Source organism: Xenopus laevis, chromosome 5L, assembly GCF_017654675.1.
Source record: "Xenopus laevis strain J_2021 chromosome 5L, Xenopus_laevis_v10.1, whole genome shotgun sequence".
Classification (NCBI taxonomy): Eukaryota; Metazoa; Chordata; class Amphibia; order Anura; family Pipidae; genus Xenopus; species Xenopus laevis.
This window is the reverse complement of record NC_054379.1, coordinates 97,781,118-97,803,669: the sequence shown is the minus strand read 5'-3', so window position 1 is coordinate 97,803,669 and position 22,552 is coordinate 97,781,118. Positions and strand designations below refer to the sequence as shown.

At 36.0% G+C, this 22,552-nt stretch overlaps 1 protein-coding gene across 2 annotated transcripts in view; it reads left to right on the top strand.

Annotated features, from left to right (window-relative positions):
- Positions 1-22,552, top strand: part of LOC108716928 (collagen alpha-1(XIX) chain) — a 343,423-nt gene that overhangs the window by 230,185 nt on the left and 90,686 nt on the right. For both annotated transcript variants that reach the window (XM_041563150.1, XM_041563151.1), the window contains exons 27-36: positions 414-458; positions 2,397-2,474; positions 3,237-3,272; positions 3,540-3,584; positions 4,859-4,912; positions 6,893-6,934; positions 8,367-8,462; positions 11,446-11,499; positions 12,296-12,349; positions 19,378-19,431. In XM_041563150.1, coding sequence (XP_041419084.1) covers positions 414-458; positions 2,397-2,474; positions 3,237-3,272; positions 3,540-3,584; positions 4,859-4,912; positions 6,893-6,934; positions 8,367-8,462; positions 11,446-11,499; positions 12,296-12,349; positions 19,378-19,431 — 558 coding nt within the window. The remainder of the gene's footprint in view (positions 1-413; positions 459-2,396; positions 2,475-3,236; positions 3,273-3,539; positions 3,585-4,858; positions 4,913-6,892; positions 6,935-8,366; positions 8,463-11,445; positions 11,500-12,295; positions 12,350-19,377; positions 19,432-22,552) is intronic.

Genomic DNA, 22,552 nt, shown 5'->3' with positions numbered 1-22,552 from the left:
ACACAATGCATTGCAGAATACCAGTGGTCCACAGGGTTTTGCTGTTGTTACATACTCATAGTAACAAAAGCCTGTATAATGATCAGGCTGTGTGTTCTCACCACATGCATAGCCCACCAATTCCTGTATAGTTTATATTGCAGGAGTTTAGGATATTGATGGTTATATTAAAAGCACATTAAATGCATGTTGTGCATGAATTCCCTCAATATAATTATATTGTTAGGAGGTTTATGCAGATTTTCCTACCAAACTGTAGCTTTCTTATTTTGTAATATTCCTGGCATATTTATAATGGATTTCAAATTTCAGATTTAGATTTTATTTTATTTTTCATGCCACATCTGTTGTTTTATATTTACAATGTATATTTACAAAGTATATTTACAACAGTCAACATTTTATCTGTTTAGGGACCAAGTGGAACCTCTGGTGCACCTGGCCCTAGGGGCCCTAAGGTATTGTAAACTGGGAGTAAAAGGAAAATGAATGGTTATCATTATAAGTTGTACTGTGTGATACAAATCTAAATAGCCTGCATTTTAATATAATAGTCATTTTTAACAAATTATTGGATGAATGGTTTGCTTGCTCAGAAATGTATACTTTTTAAAAATCATTTTCTTGGTCATAAAAGCAACTCTGCTCTTACTTAGTGTGAAAACTTAAACTAAAACAGGTATTTTTAGCAGATATAAAGCAAAAAATACCAGTTATAATTTTCTGTGAATAGAATAGGCAAACATAAAATTATACTAGCATTATATGATTAACAAAAACATTTTAAATATTTCCCTTTATAATTTGATCCATTTTATGCATTTAAGCTCTGTCTGTTTAAAGTACTGCATCTGTTTTAAATGTGTCTGTTTAAATATAAATATATTAGGATTAATACAATTCTACTAATATAGCTTTCAGCCTTTATTACTTACTCTATGTATATTGGAGTATTTTAGATAAAATTATTTTAAACAATACTACAAAATAGGAAAGGTGCTGGACCAGGCCGTGATCTTGTTCCCGAACTTTATGTCCTCGATAAAGTGTGATTGCTATGCCAGAGCAGATGTAGGAACAAATACACTGCTGCAGAAACTATGCTGCTACATTCTTTATTAAACACATTGTTTAATAAAGACTGTAGCAGCATAAGCAGTGTATCTGTTCCTACATCTACTCTGGCATTTAAACAATACTAGCTGGGAACCCTAAACATCTATGACTGGATGAACCGTTGCTGCTAAAAGTGCTGCAAGAACCACTAATGCTCTACTTTGCTTTCCCATAGTATACAATACAATGCAATAGTGAAGAGTAAATATCATTTGTAGCATTCCAATGCATTCAGTGGCATGGTGTTCTAGTGAATAAGGATTTTTAATTGAAGCTATAAAAAGGATTTTTTTTTGTTGTCTCAAAGGTATTTTTATTCCTTCTATAGCTTCTTGCATCAGTAATACAAAGCCACTAAACCTGTAGGTATTGTCCCACACTGTCAAAGCTATCATTTTCTACATGTCCCAAAAAGGGACATGTAAACCCCCCCAACATATATGTAATCAGTGAACAGCCTGTTTGAAATATTTAGATAACTGCCACTCTGGTTGTTAAAAGGTTAACAGTAAGGCTGCAGCATCCCCTTCACTTAGAATTCATTCTCCTCCTCTAACCCACTCTGCCCCCTCCCTCAGGAATTTAGTTTGGCTGTTGGCTAATGAGCATGATCAGTTTTTCTCAGTTCAGATTACTAAACACACCCTCCAGTCTAACAGGCAATGAAGATATAGCATTGCTGGTTCCCATAGAAACCCTAGCTGTCTGATTCTATTTTTCTCCTCTCACCTCTCCTGAGCTCAGTTTAACCATTACAGTCCTGTTTGCAGATGTCAATGTTACTGATGATGTGTCAGAGGGAAAATGGCCACCGGGTGAAAGCTGCTTTAGGAACGTGATGGTGCTGGCAAATGGGGGGTATATGCAATACAAATTATTTGGCTTGAGTGGGGAAGATATGCCCAACTTATATATCTAGTATGAAAATGTAGGCTTTACACATCCTTTAAATGACACAAATGACACAATATTAAAGTGCAATACATTGACAGAAAACCACCCAAAATTGCCCTAGTTGAAGCTTTTTAAGGACCAATTGCTTGGTCTTCAGATTGATGTTTTGTAGTGTAATCCAGGAATGGCAGTATTAATTTCAAAAATGTTTGTTCAATACCTGCATGATCTGCAGTTAATCAGTATTATAAATAATACCAGAATTCAATGAAGGTAGGACCCAGTTTAATTTACTACACAGTAACAAATGAAAATTTGTTTTAGGAGCAGTTTGTAATTATATTATCCTTGAGCATATAAATTCTGTAATGTGACTCAATTAACAGGGAGAAAGAGGGTTGCCAGGTGTTCAAGGATTGCCTGGAGAAGTTGGACCACCTGGGACTGGCATAGAAGGTCCTCAAGTAAGTGCACAAAGAAGCTAATAAACCAGGCTATAAAACATTATTCACTCATTGGCTTTTCTTGAATAAAGTCATTAACTTGGTGTCTCTAGAGCAAAGTAACACAGGGTTTGATTACATACCTCTATGAGAGTAAACATCTGTTTGCCCTCCATAAACAAGCTGTCTCCAATAATTTCAACAGTATTTTCTGCTTTCTCATTCTGCTGCCCGATAAAATGTTTTTTTTGGCTTTGTTTCCTTTACTTTGACCAGTTATTTACTCCCTCACCCTAAGCCAATAAACTCTCAATTCACTTTCAGTTCAGAATTACTTGACAATTTCAGGTTCTGCCTGAAATGCAAATATAAATTGAGAAGGCATACTTGTTTTTTATATGTTATCATTTTGCCACATTTGAGAACCATTAGTATGCCAAAGTAGACTGATCTGACTATTTGGCACTCAGGCCAACATTCAGATCACATAACCCCCTATACAGACCCCTAATCCTTGCCCAACAGGATTTTCCAGGCAGCCTTATCAACATCAGATCTATCCAGAATTAGATATTGGTTAGCTTGTTGTTTTGGCCCACATACATAGGTAAATAAACTGGATCAAGAGTGGACCACTGGAAAATTAGTAATCAGTTAATATAGTTGCATTTTTAGGTTCTTTCTATACAGATGTTTAAAATATTTTTAAAAAACTGGCAGAATTCCTGCTTTTTGTGTTATTTAGTGTTACTGAACAAATAATTTTTCTTTCCCTATATTCAGGGACCAAGAGGTCCACCAGGAGAACACGGTATCCAGGTAAATAACAATACCACGGGACCTGCATATCTTGTACATAAAATAATATATCAACCTTTATCAGTGCAACATAACAATTATAATTATTAGATTTATCCAATTATGTTAGTATATGCTACAATTTGCAACCATATTTTGTGATAAGTATATTTTTTTTCTTTCTCAAATTATTTACTTTTGTTTCATCAGTATACATTTTTGCTATAAAATTTTAGTAAACATATATGAAAGTCTTAAAAGCTCATAATATACTGGGATTTTCATTAGGGTCCACGAGGTCTTCCTGGAGTGCCAGGACTTCCGGGTGCAGAGGTAAGTGTATATTTTTAGTACACATACACCGGGTACCAAAATATATAATAAACATAAAAAAGAGACATAGGCCAATGGGGATAGTTTTTCTGTGACCAACTGTTTTTGGTGAAGCCTATTTGGAGGCCACTTCCTTCTACTTTTGTAGACATTTTCAACCTGCTGCAAATTATTTCCAGTAGTCTAAGGTACTCAATTGCCTAACTCTCAGTTGACTCTGTTTAGGCTGGCCTTTCCTCATTTTTGTGGCTGAAAAGAAATGGGGCTTATTGGAAAGTAAATAGGGGTTGCATTGGTTAGGGATATTTGGGTGTATTTATTAGGTATGGCTTTGAAATATACAGTATGGAGTCTTGCAACTGTCAAACTGTTCAAAATGCTATTTTTAAAGCAAAACACCTGATTGTGCACTTAACAATGATAATGTTGGTCAGCAGGCTAAAATGTATTCAGTGACTCCCACTTGTTTAGCATACATGCAAAAGTAATGGGTTGCTTATTACAAAAAACAATATAGGCTCAGATATAAGACATCAAATTTGGTAAAAGGGTTTAAATTCATCTGTAGTAAATGAATTACAATTAATCATAGAGGGGAGTCTAACCATTCAACCTAAGGGACTATAGAGGCTAGATTGACTGTGATATTACCATATGCACATGGATGGTGAAGTTGCTCTAATTTAATTATTCAGCCCTCTAGAACATTGGTACTCCCACTTCTATTAAATCAGGTGATAGGTCAGCACTAGGCGTGAGTGAAATATTTAGCAAATTTATTGAGACCAAAAATGGCCATAGATTCTAATGGCTAATAAAAAAAAATGTTATGCTGTTTAAAAAATATTGCATGGTTTGAAAATTGTCACTTAAAAAACACCCATTGACTTCAATGCGTTTTGCAAACGTTTTGCGCTTTTTTTGTCAAATCGAAACTTTAATTTTTCCCTTGCTATTCTGCCTTCACGTGGTTGTATATCATTTATTTTGAAAGAAAATAAATGGCATTTTAGTGACAATTGCCCTTGTTTGCCCATATAATTTGCATGAAGTTCTCAAGTTCTAATAAATCCTTTTAAAAAGCTCATTCGTTATTAATACTTTCTGAGCATTCACTGCTCATGGTGTCCTTGTATCATTTTTACCGTGTCTAGGGCAAAAAATTTCTTTTTTGTTGTTAATTAGTGCTATAAATAAATCATGAAAAAAGGAATTCTGCAAAGAGCTGAACTCTGGAATCAAATATTCACTAACAGAGCTTGTTTCTACAACAGGGTGTCCCCGGCAGAGATGGAAGGCCAGGATTGCCAGGGCCTCCAGGTGACCCAGTATGTGAACACAAGTAGACTGTTCAGATATAATTGCTGTTATGGTGAATCCATATCTTAATTAAATGTATGTTGTTAACGGAGAAGGAAATGCAGATTGTTCGCTTCTGCTAATGGATTTTCTACAAAGTCACACCAGTTCAAAGCTAATCTCATTTTCATTTCTTGCATAATTTGTTGTTTTGAATATGAGTTTTTGTGTTTTCCTAGTTCTCTTTTATTTTTGACTTTCTAATTAATATAAAGTACTGATAATGAAGGGTGAAATAAAAGATAAATGAATCGCGTTAAGCCTTTCCAAAACACTGGAGATTGATTGAAAAAAAGCCACCAACCTACATTTGAACCCTCCAAATATATCACTCATTACAATCTTTCTTTGTAGTGAATTCTATAGCCTGGTTGTTCTTATTGTCACCTGTTCTATTAAAGGAAAAGTTACAGATTTCTTAGAAACTTAGGTATTTATACATGTTAATCATAACCCCATAGGGAACTTATTTTTTTAGACCATAACTGTATGTGCAGTTGAGGCTTAATTGTCTGCTACTTATTGCTGCAACACATTTTCTTATTCTTCTTAGTTCTTATTTCTAAATACCTTTGCAGGGCAACATTGATGAACTACAGTCTTGAAAACTATAATTAAATGATTTACTGTAATGACATTAGTGCATGACTTTATGTTTCTCCAGAGAAAAATGTATTTGTCATTTCTCTGCCTACACCACTATAGTTTAGGCCTTTTTGTAGTGAGCAAATATCTGATTACAGTATATAACCTGAAGATTATGAGAGTTAAGGACACACAGGCAGATTCGGGAAGATTAGTCGCCCTGGCGACACATCTCCTCTTCTTCGGGACGACAATCTCCCCGAACTGCCTTCCCCTACATATAATGAAAAATCGCCAGCGGGATGGCACTCGCAGCGCTTCATTTCGGGCGACTTGTCAAGACTCAGCAATGTAAGGATGAATTTTGTCACCACCAGTTCAATATTTAAATACCCTGCTGTGGCCCTCCAACCTTACTTGATTGAAGGTCTGCTCTGCTTGGCTCCTTTGTGAATTCAGTGTGATCTAACTCTCTAGTTTTTGACTTCTGGTCTAATTCTGACCTGATCTCTTCCTGTCCTGACTATAACTATGACTGTGAGTTTATGTAACCCTTCAGAAATCACACATTTGTCTTATTGTTTGATCTGCCTGTTCTTCAATACCTGCCCCAGTGAGACCTCCAGTCTATGCTCCCTACCAGACATACATACTATGGTCAGTTGCATCAGGATCCAATTAACCTTTGGACTGTGAAAGGGATTTATGAGGAAAGCAGTAAGCAGAGGAAATGTACACAGTTACAAAAAGAACATGCAAACTCCATGCAGATAGAGGTCTGGTTGGAATCTAACCAAGGACCCAATTTTTCATAAAAGCCATGTTTTCTGTCTGGCTAATCTCATTTTTCATAACCATTATTCTTATTAATCCTGAATGTGTCAAAGTGTTATTGCAATTTAATCCTTTTCCTACCCACTACGATGTCCACAAGCAGGAGAACTTCTTTTTTAGAACACCAATATAATAAAAACCCCAAAATTTTGAATATAAGTTGCCTCTTCATTTGCAATTTTACTATCAGTGATGCAGATTCAATGTTATTGGTAGGTTAAGAGTTATACAGTCTTTTTTTTTAGAATGAATATTTGACCTTTTTGGTATGAATATGCTGTTACATTCAATAGCTTCCATAAGGAATAGCAAAAGTGACCTTTAACTAAATTACTTTTTCCCAAAACTACACTATACTATATTATTTCAAATAAAAATTTAATTTTTTGTTCATAATATCCCTTTAAAAAGTGATCCTGTTAACAAGCAATTTTAGGATTGTGATTTCCAGTGTGAGCAGAAACTGAACACTCATTTTACTGTATTGCATAGAGTATACTAATACACCATGGTTTTTGTTATCATTTTAGATTGCACTTCCACTTCTTGGTGACATTGGGGCAGTGCTAAAGGTAATTATTTACATATTACTTACTTACTCTTATTTCTATCTTACAGTAAGACAGTAGCTCAGGCTTGACTGTGAATAAACAGCTCAAGTCAGTAAGGTAAATAAACTTTAAGGGGTTCTATACCAAAAAGACATCAATATTCTTTACCCAGGACTTAGCAGCATGACGATAGCAGCATCTGGGGGCAGCTTTATTAAGGTTAGAGTTGTGTTTTCCATGAAAAATTTGCGTTTTCAAGGCTATTTTTGTAGGGTTAAAAAAAACAAAAAATTTTTGAGATTTATTACACCCCAACCTTGGAAATAGCTGAAATCCAAAAATACACCATCTAATACCTATGGAGATCATGTAGGAGTCAATGGCAGAGGTCTCTTGAACCAGGATGTTAATAGCCTTCATGATGTTTGAGTTTTTTAGGTGTTTTTTTTCGCTCGGGTTTTCGGGTTGTTAACTCCAACTTCACCGATTTTTTTACATTAGAGTGTTTCTTAAATTAGAAACCATTCCAGTTGTAAATTCATTTGAGTTCATTTGAGGTCTATAAAACCTCACAAAGCTCTACAATTAGACCTTTGATAAATAACCCCCTTAATGTATGTTTATTAAGGTTTTTATTTAACCCTAAGATATCAAATGTGAGGCCTCTTCCTACCTAGACTATAAATTAAAAATAGACCTAACATTAGACAACCTAGCTTTAGAGGTAAAAATCACTGAACCTCTTATAAAGACTGTGGCCAGCAAAAATCAGGATTTGGCTCTTAGATCGTTAATTGCGATAATTGTGACTGGTTGCTTATGTTTAATGCAGAGTGAATTGTTGCACTCAGCCAGCTTCTGTAGACTCTGTTTTTTATAATACAAAAAGAGGTAGCCGGAGAGCACTTATTTCTTTAGTTTAAAAGATCATTTCTTTATTTTGCAGGCATTTACTGCACTATTTTGTGCAGTAAATGCCTGCAAAATAAAGAAATGATCTTTTAAACTAAAGAAATAAGTGCTCTCCGGCTACCTCTTTTTGTATTAGTAACCTTGGCATTCCAACACGGGGATTGCAGCACGTAGAGAAGCACACCCATACGGATGGATACATAAAGGACTCTTGTTATAGTTGAAAATCTGTTTTTTATAACTAGTTGATATTTTCAAAACAAAGCAACATTTCTACAAATGTAGATCATTGTGCTTCTAAAATATTTGCCATTCCAGCCTATAGACTGCAAGAAAATTTGACTTGAATGCATCTTTTTAGCAATTAGCAGCCAGTTAGGCATAGCTTATAATGATTTGTGTACCATGCCTCATTAAGGTTCCATATTTCATATCTTAGAAGCTGTCTCTGTAACACTTCCAATATAGAGCCATTTATTTAAGTAGGTATCTATGACACTCTCTTCTTATTTTATTTTAATTGTTACTTCCCTTTTTTTAGAATGTTTGTAGCCACTGTCAAATTGGTGGCCCGGGTGTTACAGGTATTAAAGGCGAAAAAGGGGATGATGGGATTCCTGGACAGCATGGAGTTAAGGTAAGAAGTTATAATATTCAAATAAAAAATGTTATATTATAGAGCTACAAAGTACTATAAACATAAAGCTATATAAATGTCCCTTTTGATTATCCGTTTGACTGGTAAGACTCCAGGCCCCCTGCAAACAGAGATGGGCTGATGCATATATTAAAATCTATAATTGAGTATCAGTTAGTAACTTTTTGAAACAGAATAGAGCAAAATGGTGCTTAAAATAATTAAATATAGCACTTTGGTGGCAACAGGTGACACATAATAATATGGGTAACTATATTCATATTCGTTGCCATCTTCAAATATTAGTGGGCACATCCTCAAGTGAGTATTGAGGGTCCACTTTACATCTCTTGTTAAGTGATTATGGGCACAGCTTGAATGCAGACACCATTAATATATTAATAGCATCAAAACAAGGATCATTGCAGTCAGGAGGACAAGTAATGTTAAAGGAGACGTAAATGTCAGCTAATGGATTTAGAAATTTTAATATGCCCTACATAAGGGCAATTTTCAGTGAAAAAACTTCAGTTTTGTTCGGCTAATTCAAGGGTGATTCACACTTGACACTTTATTTAGCTTATTTATCGGACTAAATGTATTCCAATTGAAGTGCATATTGAATCAATTTTGATGCCCCTGTCTCTTGAGTGGAAGTCATTAATGAATAAAAGGGAACAGTAGGAACAAATATTAACATCACTGTAGGATTCTATGTTTTCTTGTTGTCCTACAAAGGTGTAGGTCCTTGGGGATGGAAACTGAAACCATGGATATTTATAAGAAAATGGATAATGTATAGGAGAACCAACTAGCACATTGTATAATTTAAAGTAGAGTTATGCTGACCTTGAGGAAATATGCTTGGACAGAATGTTCTTTGGGCTTTTTATTTTGCCTTGTTTTATTACTAGTGACAGTGGCAAGCAAGGCAATTTAAGATCTAAATAAATCTATATATTGAACTATTTTTTCTGGAACTTCTAAAATATAAGCTTCTTTAATATTAATTCTGGTAGTTCCTGTGCAAACATAACAGGTGTCTCTAGGGTATTGACTTTGTGACATATGTATAATAAAACTAATGTTCCTGGCCCAAAAAATGCAACCTTTTTATATAAGCTTTATAAGATGTCATGCTCCATTTTACTACAGATCTGCAGTGCCCAACAGTCTTCTAAAGCAATCAATAGGATATTCATTCTCCTCCCATAGACCCTGGTGAGCAGTGCTATCATTGTAGTCCATTGGAAAATGGTTATCATAATGTCAATACCTAATGATTATGAGTGAGATCAAGAAATCCATTCTGTGTCAATCATAATCAAGGCTATGCCCTCCTGTCAGGTTTATAAAACTGTTGAGCACTTGCAGTTTCCAGCTGGGGCTTTATATAAGTACTAGGCAATGTATACTAATAATAATGCTAATAGTTATAACACTATAAATTATATTTTCTTTTTAAATCGATTCCCTAATATGATTCAGTATCACTGTCCCAGAATGTTACAAGATATAATCCAATTAAAAAAAATCACATTAATTTGTATGCTAATTGATTATTTACCAATTTTATGTGGAATACAAAATAAAGTGCCACCATTACTGCATTTCCTTCAATTCCAGTTGAGTTAACATATTCTCCGGGACTTACACATTTGGAAATTCCAATAAATCAGTTATTGCACTATAGTCAACTTCATTTTTTAAATTCATCAAGATCACTGATGCAAAATCATTATTAAATTATTTCTGTCACTCGAGCAGTTGCCCATTGCAACCTGTCAGTGGTTTGTTTTCTCACTAATTTGTACTAGACTAATCAAAGCTAATTGTTAAGAGCAACTGCATTGCACCTTTGTTTCAATTGAGCCATCTGCAGTCTGTTGGGCCAGTGCAATTACAAGACAAATGGCTTTACCAAGTATCGGATATTTGTTCAGAAACTTGCAAAGTAATTAAATAGCCCTCATGCCTTCCGAATTGAACTGTCCAGAATGTGCCAATGTTCTGGTAGTTTTACTCATACTCTTCTTACCCTTCTTTTCTTAAAAATAGAGACATACATTCTCAGTATATTTTGCAAATAAATATGGAGACGTGCACCTTTACTTTGTATATGATGAAGGAGTAGACATGCATGCTTTTTCCCAAATAAATGTAACAAATGCTTCAACGAACAACCAAAACGCATTAGAGGGCTTAACCCCCAGGTGACTGTAATATCATCCACTTACAAAGTAAAAATAAAATCCAGTTTATTAATCTACAGTATATCATAATACATCAGCACAATTAAAAACACCCAACCTCATAAAAATAATGGCACTGCAGATTTAGTTTGAGGTGCCCCTATGTTTGTTGAACTAATAAAGGCATCCATGTTGTTATGATATTCCTGATGTTAACAAATATGCATCCCGGTTTTGTTAGGTATTGAGTTATGCTGTTATTAGTTAAACACCTCAAAATCTGTCCTGGTACTGGTATATTATGATATGGATTAAAAAACTGTATTTCATTTTTACTTTGTAAGTGGATGAAATGACAGTTGCCTGGGGGTTAAGTCCTCTAATGCTTTTTGGTTGTTCACATTGTATAAAAATTCGGACACCCTGGCTCAATGTACGCATTATATAATTACCAAAAGGTATTGTCAATATAGATAGGATTGTATAATTGCTTCAAGGAGTGACAGTTGTATGTATACAGGCAGTCCCCAGGTTACATACAAGATTGGGTCTGTAGTTTTTGTATGTATAGTAAGTTGAAACTTAATAAAGGACAAGCAAACCACAGTACAAAACTGTAATAGACTCTGTATGTAAGTATGAGTTGTATATAAGTCGGGTGAATGTAACTCAAGGACTCCCTGTATATAAATTAGGGTGGTTGTATCCGTGTATCAAATGCTCTCATATGCTCTTTTACAGCCTTGGATGCATAAAATAATGGATTCACTAATTATGTTACTATCTACTAGGGTGATCCTGGTCCAAGGGGCCCTTCAGGAATACCTGGTAAAGAAGGACCAAAGGTAAGGTAATAAAGTGACTACTAACAACACAAATACTGAAAATGATTCTAATTAAAGAAAAAGGCAGAGACATGCAAGTTGTACAATAATATATAAAAATACTGTATCCAAGCAAACTGTGAACGTTGTGAATTGAATCAGAGCACATTGCTTGTCTTGTATTATGACTGAGATAAATGAAAAATATAGATATGTATTCAATTTAGGATTATGACAGACAGACAGAGAATGGGATTTTGCAAGGGATGTTTTCATGAAATAAAAATCCCATTTATTTGAGTTTAGAAGCATACAGAGTAACAGGCAGCTAATAAATCATTAATGTCTATCCTTTTGAATAGTTTATAATGCATTCCAGACTGTTTTATCCAGCTTCCAATCATACTACATGTGGGCGTATGAATCTCTCCATCCAGAAATCGTCTGTTTTCATGCCTGATCAACAGGCTAGTTTTTATCATCTTAATAAATGACATGACTCGCTTTTCTGCTGAGGCGGAGTTTAATATGGGCTCATTTATCCTATTCAGTTTTTAACTGCCCTTTAAAAATCATTTTGAGCATTTACTATTTACAAAGCAGATCATAGCTATCTCTTTATAGTTATAAGGGAACAGAACTTGTGAAGACATGTTCTGGTCCAGGGATTTAATGTGCATGGAAACTGTATGACAGATTCTCTAGTAACTCTGCATGCTGCTGGAAATGAATTGTGCAGTTCATTTGGAGCAATGTAGTTAGCAGAGCTTGAAATGAAATACAAAGATTGCTGTGCTGTCTGATTTATATTTTATAGGGAATCAAAGGTGAACGTGGATTCCCTGGACTCTCTGGAGAAAAAGGCGATCAGGTAATGTTAGTCTTTTTTATCAAAAACCAAATGTATGAATTAATTCAGCAGAGATAAAGTAAAAGGGCAGATTTTTCATGTATAAAATTATTTTAGAATTAAATGGGCTGTCATCTAAATTCCCCCAATAGGTCATATTAGTTTGATCTTCCATATTTGTAAAGAAGTTTCAATTGATACACAATTTATAACACAAGACATGTGCCAAGTGCATGGGACCACTGGGTGGCAGTTGGTCTATCTAGAGAAAAAAATAACACCTGGCAATGTTGAAGACAGAACACAGAGGAGATCTATGGTAGCTGTCACTGTATTAGAAAATATAGGTCAAAATGTTATTCTAACCTTCTCCAACTCTTAATTTAGTGAAGCACTGTGGCTACTGACAACACTAATGGATGAGCAATGCAAGATGGTTCACACTTTGAAGTAATGACTTAACACTTAGGGGGTTATTTGCTAAACTCCAAATGCAAAAATCACGAAAAAGTCGCAATTTTTTTTTTTATAAAATAGAACTTTAAAAAAATCACAAATTTCGGAATTTATTAAACCCAGAGGATGGAAAAGTCAGAATCTGAAAAGCCGGCAACTCAGAAAATACCGTAAAAATCGAGAAATTTGTGAAAATCAGATGAAAAAATTTGAAAAAAATTGTGAAAATCTGATTTTTTTTCCCGCAAAGCAAATTTTCAGGAATATGAAATAATAAATAAGCGTAAAAAACCCAAGTGGATTTGATTGTAGTAGATAATTTGGACTTTGATAAATAACCCCCTTACATTTGTATTTAAGATCAAATATAGTTGCAAAAGTTATTAACATTCATAAGAGCTCTGATAGATGTGACTGCCTCTGGCTCCTTTACATGGTAAAAACACCACTATGTTGCTTAATCCTCAGCAGTGGAATGAAAATAAAGCTTCCAAATCATTCAACCACATTTAAATTCATAGTTACAGCTACCTAAGCTAAAATACTTTTATCAGAGGGGCTATAGTACAGTTCAGAGCCATGCATTTAAGTCATCTCCAAAACAGTTGGAGGAAAGCTTAACAAGAGTTCTGTCAGTTGGATTCTTCAGTAGTACAGTCATCCAGTCAAGGGTAATGCAGATGGGTTTTGTAATGATGTGATGAACAGATTTTGAACCTGCTGCTCTCTGTCTGTTTTATAAATTTTTCATTCTAGTTTCAGTATTTGTTGATCACGCATTCTTTTTTTTTTTTTAAAACATGTTTTTATTACATTTTTTGTCACAGAATAAAGTATCTTTCCATTATGCAGTTTTGAACAGAGTAATAATATTGAATATAGGTTCTTAATAGTTGTTCAACAATATATAGTAACAGTATGAAAACATCAGCTCATATGACCCTATGTAGGATTTAATGGGTATATTGCCAACAATCTATTTATTTGATGACTCCTGGGGGGGTGATCATTCTTAATAAATTCATCCACTGGCAGGATTTAGCTGAAGAAAAATATATTTAAACTTTGGTTTGAGGATTCCGGATACCAGCCACATAAGCAAGTTTGGTTTAACGACAGATTTGGGATTTGTCCCTGGTCCCATTTGCAAGGTGAAAGGGTACTGGGGAAATTCTTCTCTGGCAGTTCCTCCACCTAATGGGATCCGGAAATACACCTGTGGTGGCCCCCATTAGGAAGAACATTCAACAGCCACTTTGCTTTATAAAAATATCAACTTTATAATAATTAAAAAGTGCAGATTAAAGGGTAAGTAAAACTGTCATAGTACAATTATGCATTCAAATAGCATGACCCACTACCCTGGGAACCCTGTAACAGTCCAGTCCTGACACTTCCATACCAAGCAAAGTCCCGCACTACTCCTTTGGCAGAAAGTCCCTTATCCCCAATGAGCACAAATTTTCCCAGGTAGCGCTAGTACCCAAATACCTCTCCTCACTGGACCAGGTACTTACTGCCATGTGGTAGATATCAACAAAGCCTATGCCACAAAAGGAAAACATGCTGGATCCTCTCTTTTTCTACCCTCCCCTGGGCACCACTCACCCTGGGGATTCAATCAGATGGGTAGGCTCACCCAGAGCTGGAACGGGCATCCACAGCAATGAAATCCATTCCATGAAGCACATGCAGCATGCTTTATCCACTGTCCATAGCGCTAACACACTGTTGCTAAATCCATAGCTGAATTGTAGCTCCCAGCACTGTCTATATCATGAGCATTCCGAGTCCAGATTTGGGATTCAGGAGCTTTAGACCCTCCTGGTCTAGCTCCCAGGCATAGCGCTGCCGCACCCCAGCTTCAGAGGCCTCCTGCCTCTACATCTTGGCTGCTGAAATCACTCTCTCCTCAGTGAAGTAATATCCAGCAGTAAAACAGTAATGGCTGTGTGAGCACATGGCTCTCCTATTTATAGTAGGGTATAGTGGTATATAGAATAATTGAATTTAGGGTGCTGTTGTAAATTGTGCTCTTGAGGCATGTCAAAGTCGCCTGGGTTGTGTGCTTCAGTGTTTCATTTCTATCAACAGATCTTCTAGGAGTTTTATTTTTAGTTGGTTGTCAGTAAAAAAAAAATCTTGGAGGTAGTGGAGATTACTGTTCATCCAGAGTGGAGAAATGTGAGGTGGAGAAAACAGAAATAATATAGGAGCAGCCAACGAAGCATGGTATTGTGTGATGATTGTTATTGTCAAGATATTGTAATAAGAGAGCCATAGATAGGGTAAGTTCCTAATGGTTTCCCCAGGAGCCTAAAAAGAGGGCCAACCATTTGAGACTGGAGACCTCATACTTTAGGTGGAACAATGTGCGTTAATGATATGGCAGTCCTGATAAAAAATAAAAAATTTGGTAGGTAAATAATTTTGTATAGATTCAGCGTACCCCATAGCGGCATGGCATATTAATCCATACTGCTGGCGCAGCTTTAAATTGCATCAATAAATGCTCTCTATTGTTATAAATGTAATGTGAGTGATACTTACATTTGGTAACCCACTCCAGGCCCCCAGATGCCACTGGGAGGTTGTCCAAGGGATCCAAGGACAGAATCACTGGTTTAAAGAAAATAGCTAATTTAATCACATACCTGTTCTTGGGTTCCTAGGATGAATGCCAGACTCCATTAAAGAAGGTTTAATTGCCCCTGGTTGAGGGTGATACAAAATGCAGCATATGTATAAAAGGGAAAAAAATATATACTTTAAGATCCAGTCTGGTAACATTTTTGGCTGTACTGTTTAAGCTAAAGTAACAATGAATAAAAGTGACAATTCCCTTTGTAATAAACGTAGAACTAAAATGTCCTACACACGAGCTTTATTTGTCCCACTGTCAGTGTATATAATTAATTTTAACTAAACAAAAGAATGAAACTCATAATTCTATTCGTAGTAAGAACTCCCCAATAATATCTATTTTCCGCACATATTCCTTAAGGCTATCATCTAAGTTATAAGTCAACTTCTACAACACTATACCACAGGTTTGGAAAAACTGGGACACAATGGCTAAATATTTTGAAATAATATTGTCGCTCAACCATTCTGAATAAGTTATTTATTTTTTTATTTTATTACAGTATTAATTCAGAGAAATACAGATGGAGATATGGCTCTTATAACTTCTAATTTCCATAGTTATGTCTGCAAAGGTTTTATAGAATCTAAAAAACTATTCACAAGTAATAATCAAAACATCCCAATGAGTCATGTTGAAATTAACACTTGGGGCCCATCTATGATTGCCCAAGCTTTCATGTTCAGGCGATCATTAAGGAAACCCTACATTAACTAATCACATGGGGGTTTCATGCCAAAAAAAGCTTGGCACTAGTATTAATGCATTTTTGTGCTTGATGTTAGAGAGCAGAGAAACAGAAAAAATGTATAATAGTGCAACATTAGCAAAAAAAAGTTCTATACTTAATAATCTGGTGTGTTGAATATTGGGTTTTTAACACTGACATTTTCATTTGCATTGAGTCAATAGTGAGTCATATCCAACACATTCCATTAGTTATAATCTTTCAATGCCCTTATTAATTGTGGGATGTTAGCATTGATGCAAGCTTTAGAATAACTGTATGAATGAACAAAGTATGCTTCCAAAAAGCACATATAAAAACAGATAATATAGGGGTAAATGCATATAAAATGCATTTTATGCTAATATTAAAAACCCAATTTGTTCAGCTTTCTATGGAGCAGATGATCAAGTTACATATCGTAATTGCAAACAGAATCCTAGGTAAACAAATCCTTTCTGAATACTTATGGGGCATGGCAAATCAGTTGATTTGACCTATTACTATAGACATACCATGACCTGGATGAATGAGAACCTTCACAGGTGGCTAAACAGTTCCCACTGATCTCAAATGCTACAGTTAAAGAAGTGGCAATAAGGATTACTATAAAATGCATATTTGGGGTTACAATAAAACAAAAGTGTCAATGATTGATAAAGGGTCTGTGATAACACAAAGCATTTCATGAACAGCACATTTGGAGACATTTTATGCTTAGTCCCTATTTTTTTATTAATGTAGTTAAAGAAGGAAGAGCATTACCTGGCTATAAGAATTCAGCAAAGTGGCACTTAAGCAAAAAGCAAAATGGCATTTAATCATTAACATTTCAGTTAAAAAGTGCTGCATTTTAATGTAAAAAAACAGTTCTTCTAGGTATGTATTAAAAAATACTAAAAAATGTGACAAATAAAAAGCTTGCCACCTACATTTTATACATATATCAGTAGTAAAAAGATACAGAAAACAGAGAAGAGTTCATGACCAACTCTGTAGGGGCAAAGCTAGCTCAACCCAATCAAGTCAATAGCCGACACAGGATATGATATGTGAATGTTTACTCAAAGTTAATTGGAATGAAACACCAGGGAAACACCTGATGGAATACACAAAGTGCTACTCAGAGAGCATAGTTCAGTTTTAGCCAGACTTGCTTTACTGTGGTACCTATGGACTAGAGCAGGGGTCCCCATCCTTTTTTACCAGTGAGCCACATTCGAATGTAAAAAGAGTTGGGGAGCAACAGAAGCATGAAAAAGTCCCTTGGGGTGCCAAATAAGGGCTGTAATTGTAAAAACAACTGGACTTGCTGAGTAATCAATGAAGACGTTTCACTACTCATCGAGCAGCTTCTTCAGTTCAACTGACTGGTGTGGGAAGTTTTCGACATATAAACTCTTCCACTAATCCATTTACAATGGCACATTATAACTCTTCTAAGAGGTGACATCTGAAGAAATTCACAGAGGTGTTGATTCTGTGTAGTTGTGATAGGATTATCCAATGTGTCATGCAACTCCTAGATATAGGTGTTACTTGTGAGAGTTGCATGAATGGATGTGTGAAGTGTTCTGAATCTGCCGGGGTACAGATGTTAGAACAGCATTGTATGTAGCAGACAGGTGGTGTCTAAGGCCCCCGCCTCTGTTCAGAGATAGTCTCTCCACCTTGACATGAATCGCCTCTTTCACGACTCATTCAAACCAGCGGTCTTCTTTATCCAAGATTTGGACCTTGCTATGTTCAAAGTAGTGTCCCTTGTCTCTTAAGTGTAGAAAGACTGCTGAGTTTTGCCCTGTAGAGTTCTCCCTCCTGTGCTGAGCCATTCGCTTGGAGAGCAGTTGTTTTGTCTCCCCAATGTATAGATCTGTGCACTCCTCGCTACACTGGACTCCGTATACCACATTGCTTTGTTTTTCTTTTGGTATTTGATCCTTTGGGTGTACCAGTTTTTGTCTCAGTGTGTTGCTAGGTTTGAAAAACACAGGGACATGGTGTTTGTTGATAATCTTCCTGAGTTTCTCTGACACTCCAGCTACATATGGGATGACTATGTTTCGCCTACTATGTGTCTCCGGGCGGTTATTTCTATTGGTGTTCCTGTAGGGCTTGGTTGCTGCTGTTTTGACAAAGGCCCATTCTGGGTAGCCACATGCTTTCAAAGCTCCTCTGAGAAGTTTTTGCTTTATGTCTTTGGACTCTGTATCAGTTGCCACACATTCCGCCCGGTGGTGCAGGGTTTGAATGACACCCAGTTTGTGTTCCAGTGGATGGTGGGATGGTAAGGCCCCATCTGGAATATGCAATGGAGTTTTGGTCTTCAGTTCTGAGACACAATATTACTAAATTCAAAGTCCAAAGAACAAAATAAGAGCAAAAGATGAGCAACTATGGAAATTCTCAGTTATGAAAAAGACTGCCGAAATTGGGAATGTTTAGACTGGAGGAGAAATACTTAATAGGAGATATGATGACTATGTATAAAAATATAAGAAGACCATATACAGGTAAAAATTCTCTAATGCTTGCCAGTAGGTCTTTCCAGCAGACATGAGGGGGTATCTACTGAGATCAGAAGAAAAGAGATTTCATCATAATATTTAAATAAGGTCTTCTTATATTGAGAGACTGTGAAGATTTCCCTCTCTAAAGTGGTTGTACTAACAGATATATTATATGGCTTCAAAATGGGGTTGAATGACTTTTTAACAAGTAAGAAAATAAGGGGTTACTGGAAGTAGCTTTTGATGCAGGGACTGGTCCAACAGGAAGAATTTTTTTATCGCTCCAAAGCTAATTCTAGATTATGTTTTTTGCCTTCCTGTTGATCAGTTAACTGTCAGGGGTGTTTCATTTAGTCAAAAAGTTACCTAAGTTGCTATTAATTACTAGTAGCTTTTACATTTTATTTTTTTAAAACCATAGTAAAAAAAAATGCATGAAGGGGGAAAAACCCCTATGTATCGAATGGTATTAATTATTTCACTTAGTTTTAACCAGTCTTCTGAGTGTAAGACAATGGAAGTAAAAGTTTTGATGATTTCTATGGGTTACTGTACAAGTGCAATTTAGCATATATTTAAGTAAGTAAACCCATGGTTGTTTCTACTGGTTTTGTTAAGATTTCCTATTAATGTTGAAAAAGTTTCTAAAGTGCATGTCCCATAATTTTCACTTTCAGTACACTGCCCATAGTGATATATATATATTTACTTTTAGGGAATGCAAGGTATTCCTGGGCTTCCTGGCTTGATAGGACCTTCTGGACCATCAGTAAGTATTATGTAAACACCAAAAAGAGCTAATCATTAAAAAAGATTCAAATTCATGTGATATAAAACAGTTACTTTAAACATTCACATACACATAGAAAAGCTGCAGTTCCTTAAAAGAGCATGAGATCCGGCTTACTTCCCATCATATGTTAGGTTTAGGGAAATAATCTCTTAAGGACTGTAAAATCTATTCTAAGGAAAATTGAAGCTACTCCATGTTTGGTTGTTGCAATGTAGATAATCATATTATCAGATAATGAAGTCACAATGAAGGGTGGAAGTTGTTTATGCAGAAATTATTATTTGAAATATGGTAAATATAAATGCATTTTATGTATACATTTGTTCAGTTAGCCTACGTTTGATTTATTTTGTTTATGTTGAAAAAGATAGTACTGTGTATGCTGCCCCTTTAAACATTTGTAAAAGAGATACAATAGTTATAAAAACTGGGGGGTTAGCCTTCCTTTGTTTACATAAAGGAGAATTCAACCCTTATGTAAAAAAAAACCCTACCCCCTACCCTACATAGTACCCCTCCTTCCCCCAGCCTAGCTGCTACCCCAGCAAATGCCCCTAACGCTTTACTTACCCCTCAGTGCAGATTCTGTCCAGCGGAGTTCACAGCAGCCATCTTCTGGCTCTTCTGTAATCTTCGGAATGAGATTGGCGCTTCAGCAATTTCAGTGACTTTCGGCGCATGCACAGAAAATTGCTCCAACTGCGAAAATTACCGAAGAGAAGAAGATGGCTGCCGTGAACTCCGCTGGACAGAATCTGTTTTATTTTTTACTTTTTACAGTTGAATTCTCTTTTAAAGCAGTGGTTTGGGGGCCCAACCTGAAGTCCAGTTACTGTGGATGCATACAGCATTTGCTATTCAGGTTACTCCCTGTATCTTTATTATAAGCAAGTTCTGTCCATTGTTGTCATACCTACTGCATCACAGCATGCAGAGTGCAATTTTCTACTGCAATTCCCATGGAAGGTGTGCCATAAATCAGATGCAAGTGCTCTGAATATATTCTAACTCCAGTTGGCATCATTTCTGACATGTGACATGTGAGGCGGCAATAGCTCCGGGGTTCCCCTGCCTCAATAAGTGCAACTGTGCTCAATATGGAACTGTAGGCAAGAGCAACAATATGTAAGTGCAAAGAGCACCCTTTGATGCAAGAACCTTAAGGAATGGGATTATTTGAGCAACTGACTGCGGGGAAATTTGCACAACCACAACTGCAGCATTGGATGTAAAATGTGCCCTATTGTCTATGCATGGAAAGAACCAGCATTCACCCACTTAATTTGGTACGTCTAATTACAGAATGTCTATTTGACACGTCGTTGTCATAGAATGTCAATTAGAATGAGTTCATACACTACAGAGATTGGAGTGTTCGGTAAACAAAGCCCTGAGCAGAGTGGCAACCCGCCCCCTCCATACACATTTATTCATTAAATCCTCCTGCTATTGTATGATTTGTTTTGAGATTCAATGTCAGATTCTATTGAATGAGACTAGTAGTTGTAAAACTATTTATTTCAAGGGTGGATGAAAATCAAATGCAAAGTAAGTGATCAATGGGTTTAGATAATTAACTTGGCACATTACCGAACAATGTTAATGTTACACTATTAAAGTGAATACTAATTAATTTCGTCTTTAATGTGTTTAATTCAAATGATAAGATATGTATGATAAATCAGCTTTTTAATGCTATATGGCTGGCTTTGTCTTGATGCCCATTTTGTTCAAGACCTCAATTTAATAAGGTTCCAATGGAAAGGTTACATTTATTCTAAATAAGAATGGAGTAGCTGCATGCCATGTAAAATTAAATAGGCCAGTTTAATTTATTTTACTAATGCTCCTATTCTCTTACTAATGGTCTGTAGTTCGTATGACATTTTTTGGCGATTGATGCTTTTCTCATGAATTCATTTAAATGTTGATAATACTTTTAAAATCTGTCTATCTATCTAGAATTAATGACTTTGTGCTTTCTTAAGGCGACCCGAGTCAGACAACTAAATACTAGTGGAACTATAGGAATGCGTGGCTATTTTCTGTTTTTAGCTGCTTATTGATTATTTATGACTTTTATTTTCTTCATGCTATGTTCACAGCAATGCTGCTATATCATATATAGTAATCTTATTTAATAATGCTGTTACAAATTGGGACATAACAGAGGGAATGTATAAAGAATTTGCAGAATGTATTGGTGCCACACAACCATATGCCTTTATTTTCTGTGCCACATTTATAAACCTGCATGGTACGTTAGGCGTGACCTTTATGCTTGGACCATTTTCTGGTGCTACCCATATGCCATGCAGGTTGCTGTCATCTTCAACTCCAAACATTTGTGTGGATTTGTTACAGAGTGTCATATATCATTAGGTAACCTTTATGTCTTCCTCCTGGGCTTTTTAGCACTGCACAATAGTGAGTGAAAGGGTGAGGGGCTGCCTATTACATATTGTTTGTAGGAGACATGTAATGTACAGACTGAAGGTGGGGACAATGAAGTGGGACAAGGGAAAAGTTATTGAAGGTTTATGTTATCTATCCTGCTTTTATGTTACCCACAGAAGTAATAAGTGATTTCCTTATTTTACTGGTGGCTGCTGACCATCATTTAAAGGGGGCATTATACCCCCTTTATAGCATTAGCTTAATTAATAAGACTTGTGTTGAACATACCTTTTGCCTTTTGTTTCTTTAGGAATTATGCATAGTTTTGTTACTTCCATCACCAAACATTGGATCTAAATAAATCAGCAGCAGCATGGCCAGTGGTAACATCATTCAGGAATGGGGTGACGACACAATGGGGTGTGGAAATGGGCGGGTTGAACAGCGGAACTGGCGAATAGAGTAGGGGAATGGACAGGGCGCAAACAGGCCTCTGCTCTAAAGGGAGTAAATGGCCATTGAGAGGGGCAGTGTAGAGAGCTGAGGCATAACTACAGCGGAAGGTATAGGGGGCCTCATCAGGCCCAAATAAAAAGCATTTTCAACATATATTGATAAAACAGGACAGCCTATGTATATGTTGGGGGGCCCTAAAATTAATTTGCTGTGGAGCCCAGTAACTCCTAGTTATGCCACTGGA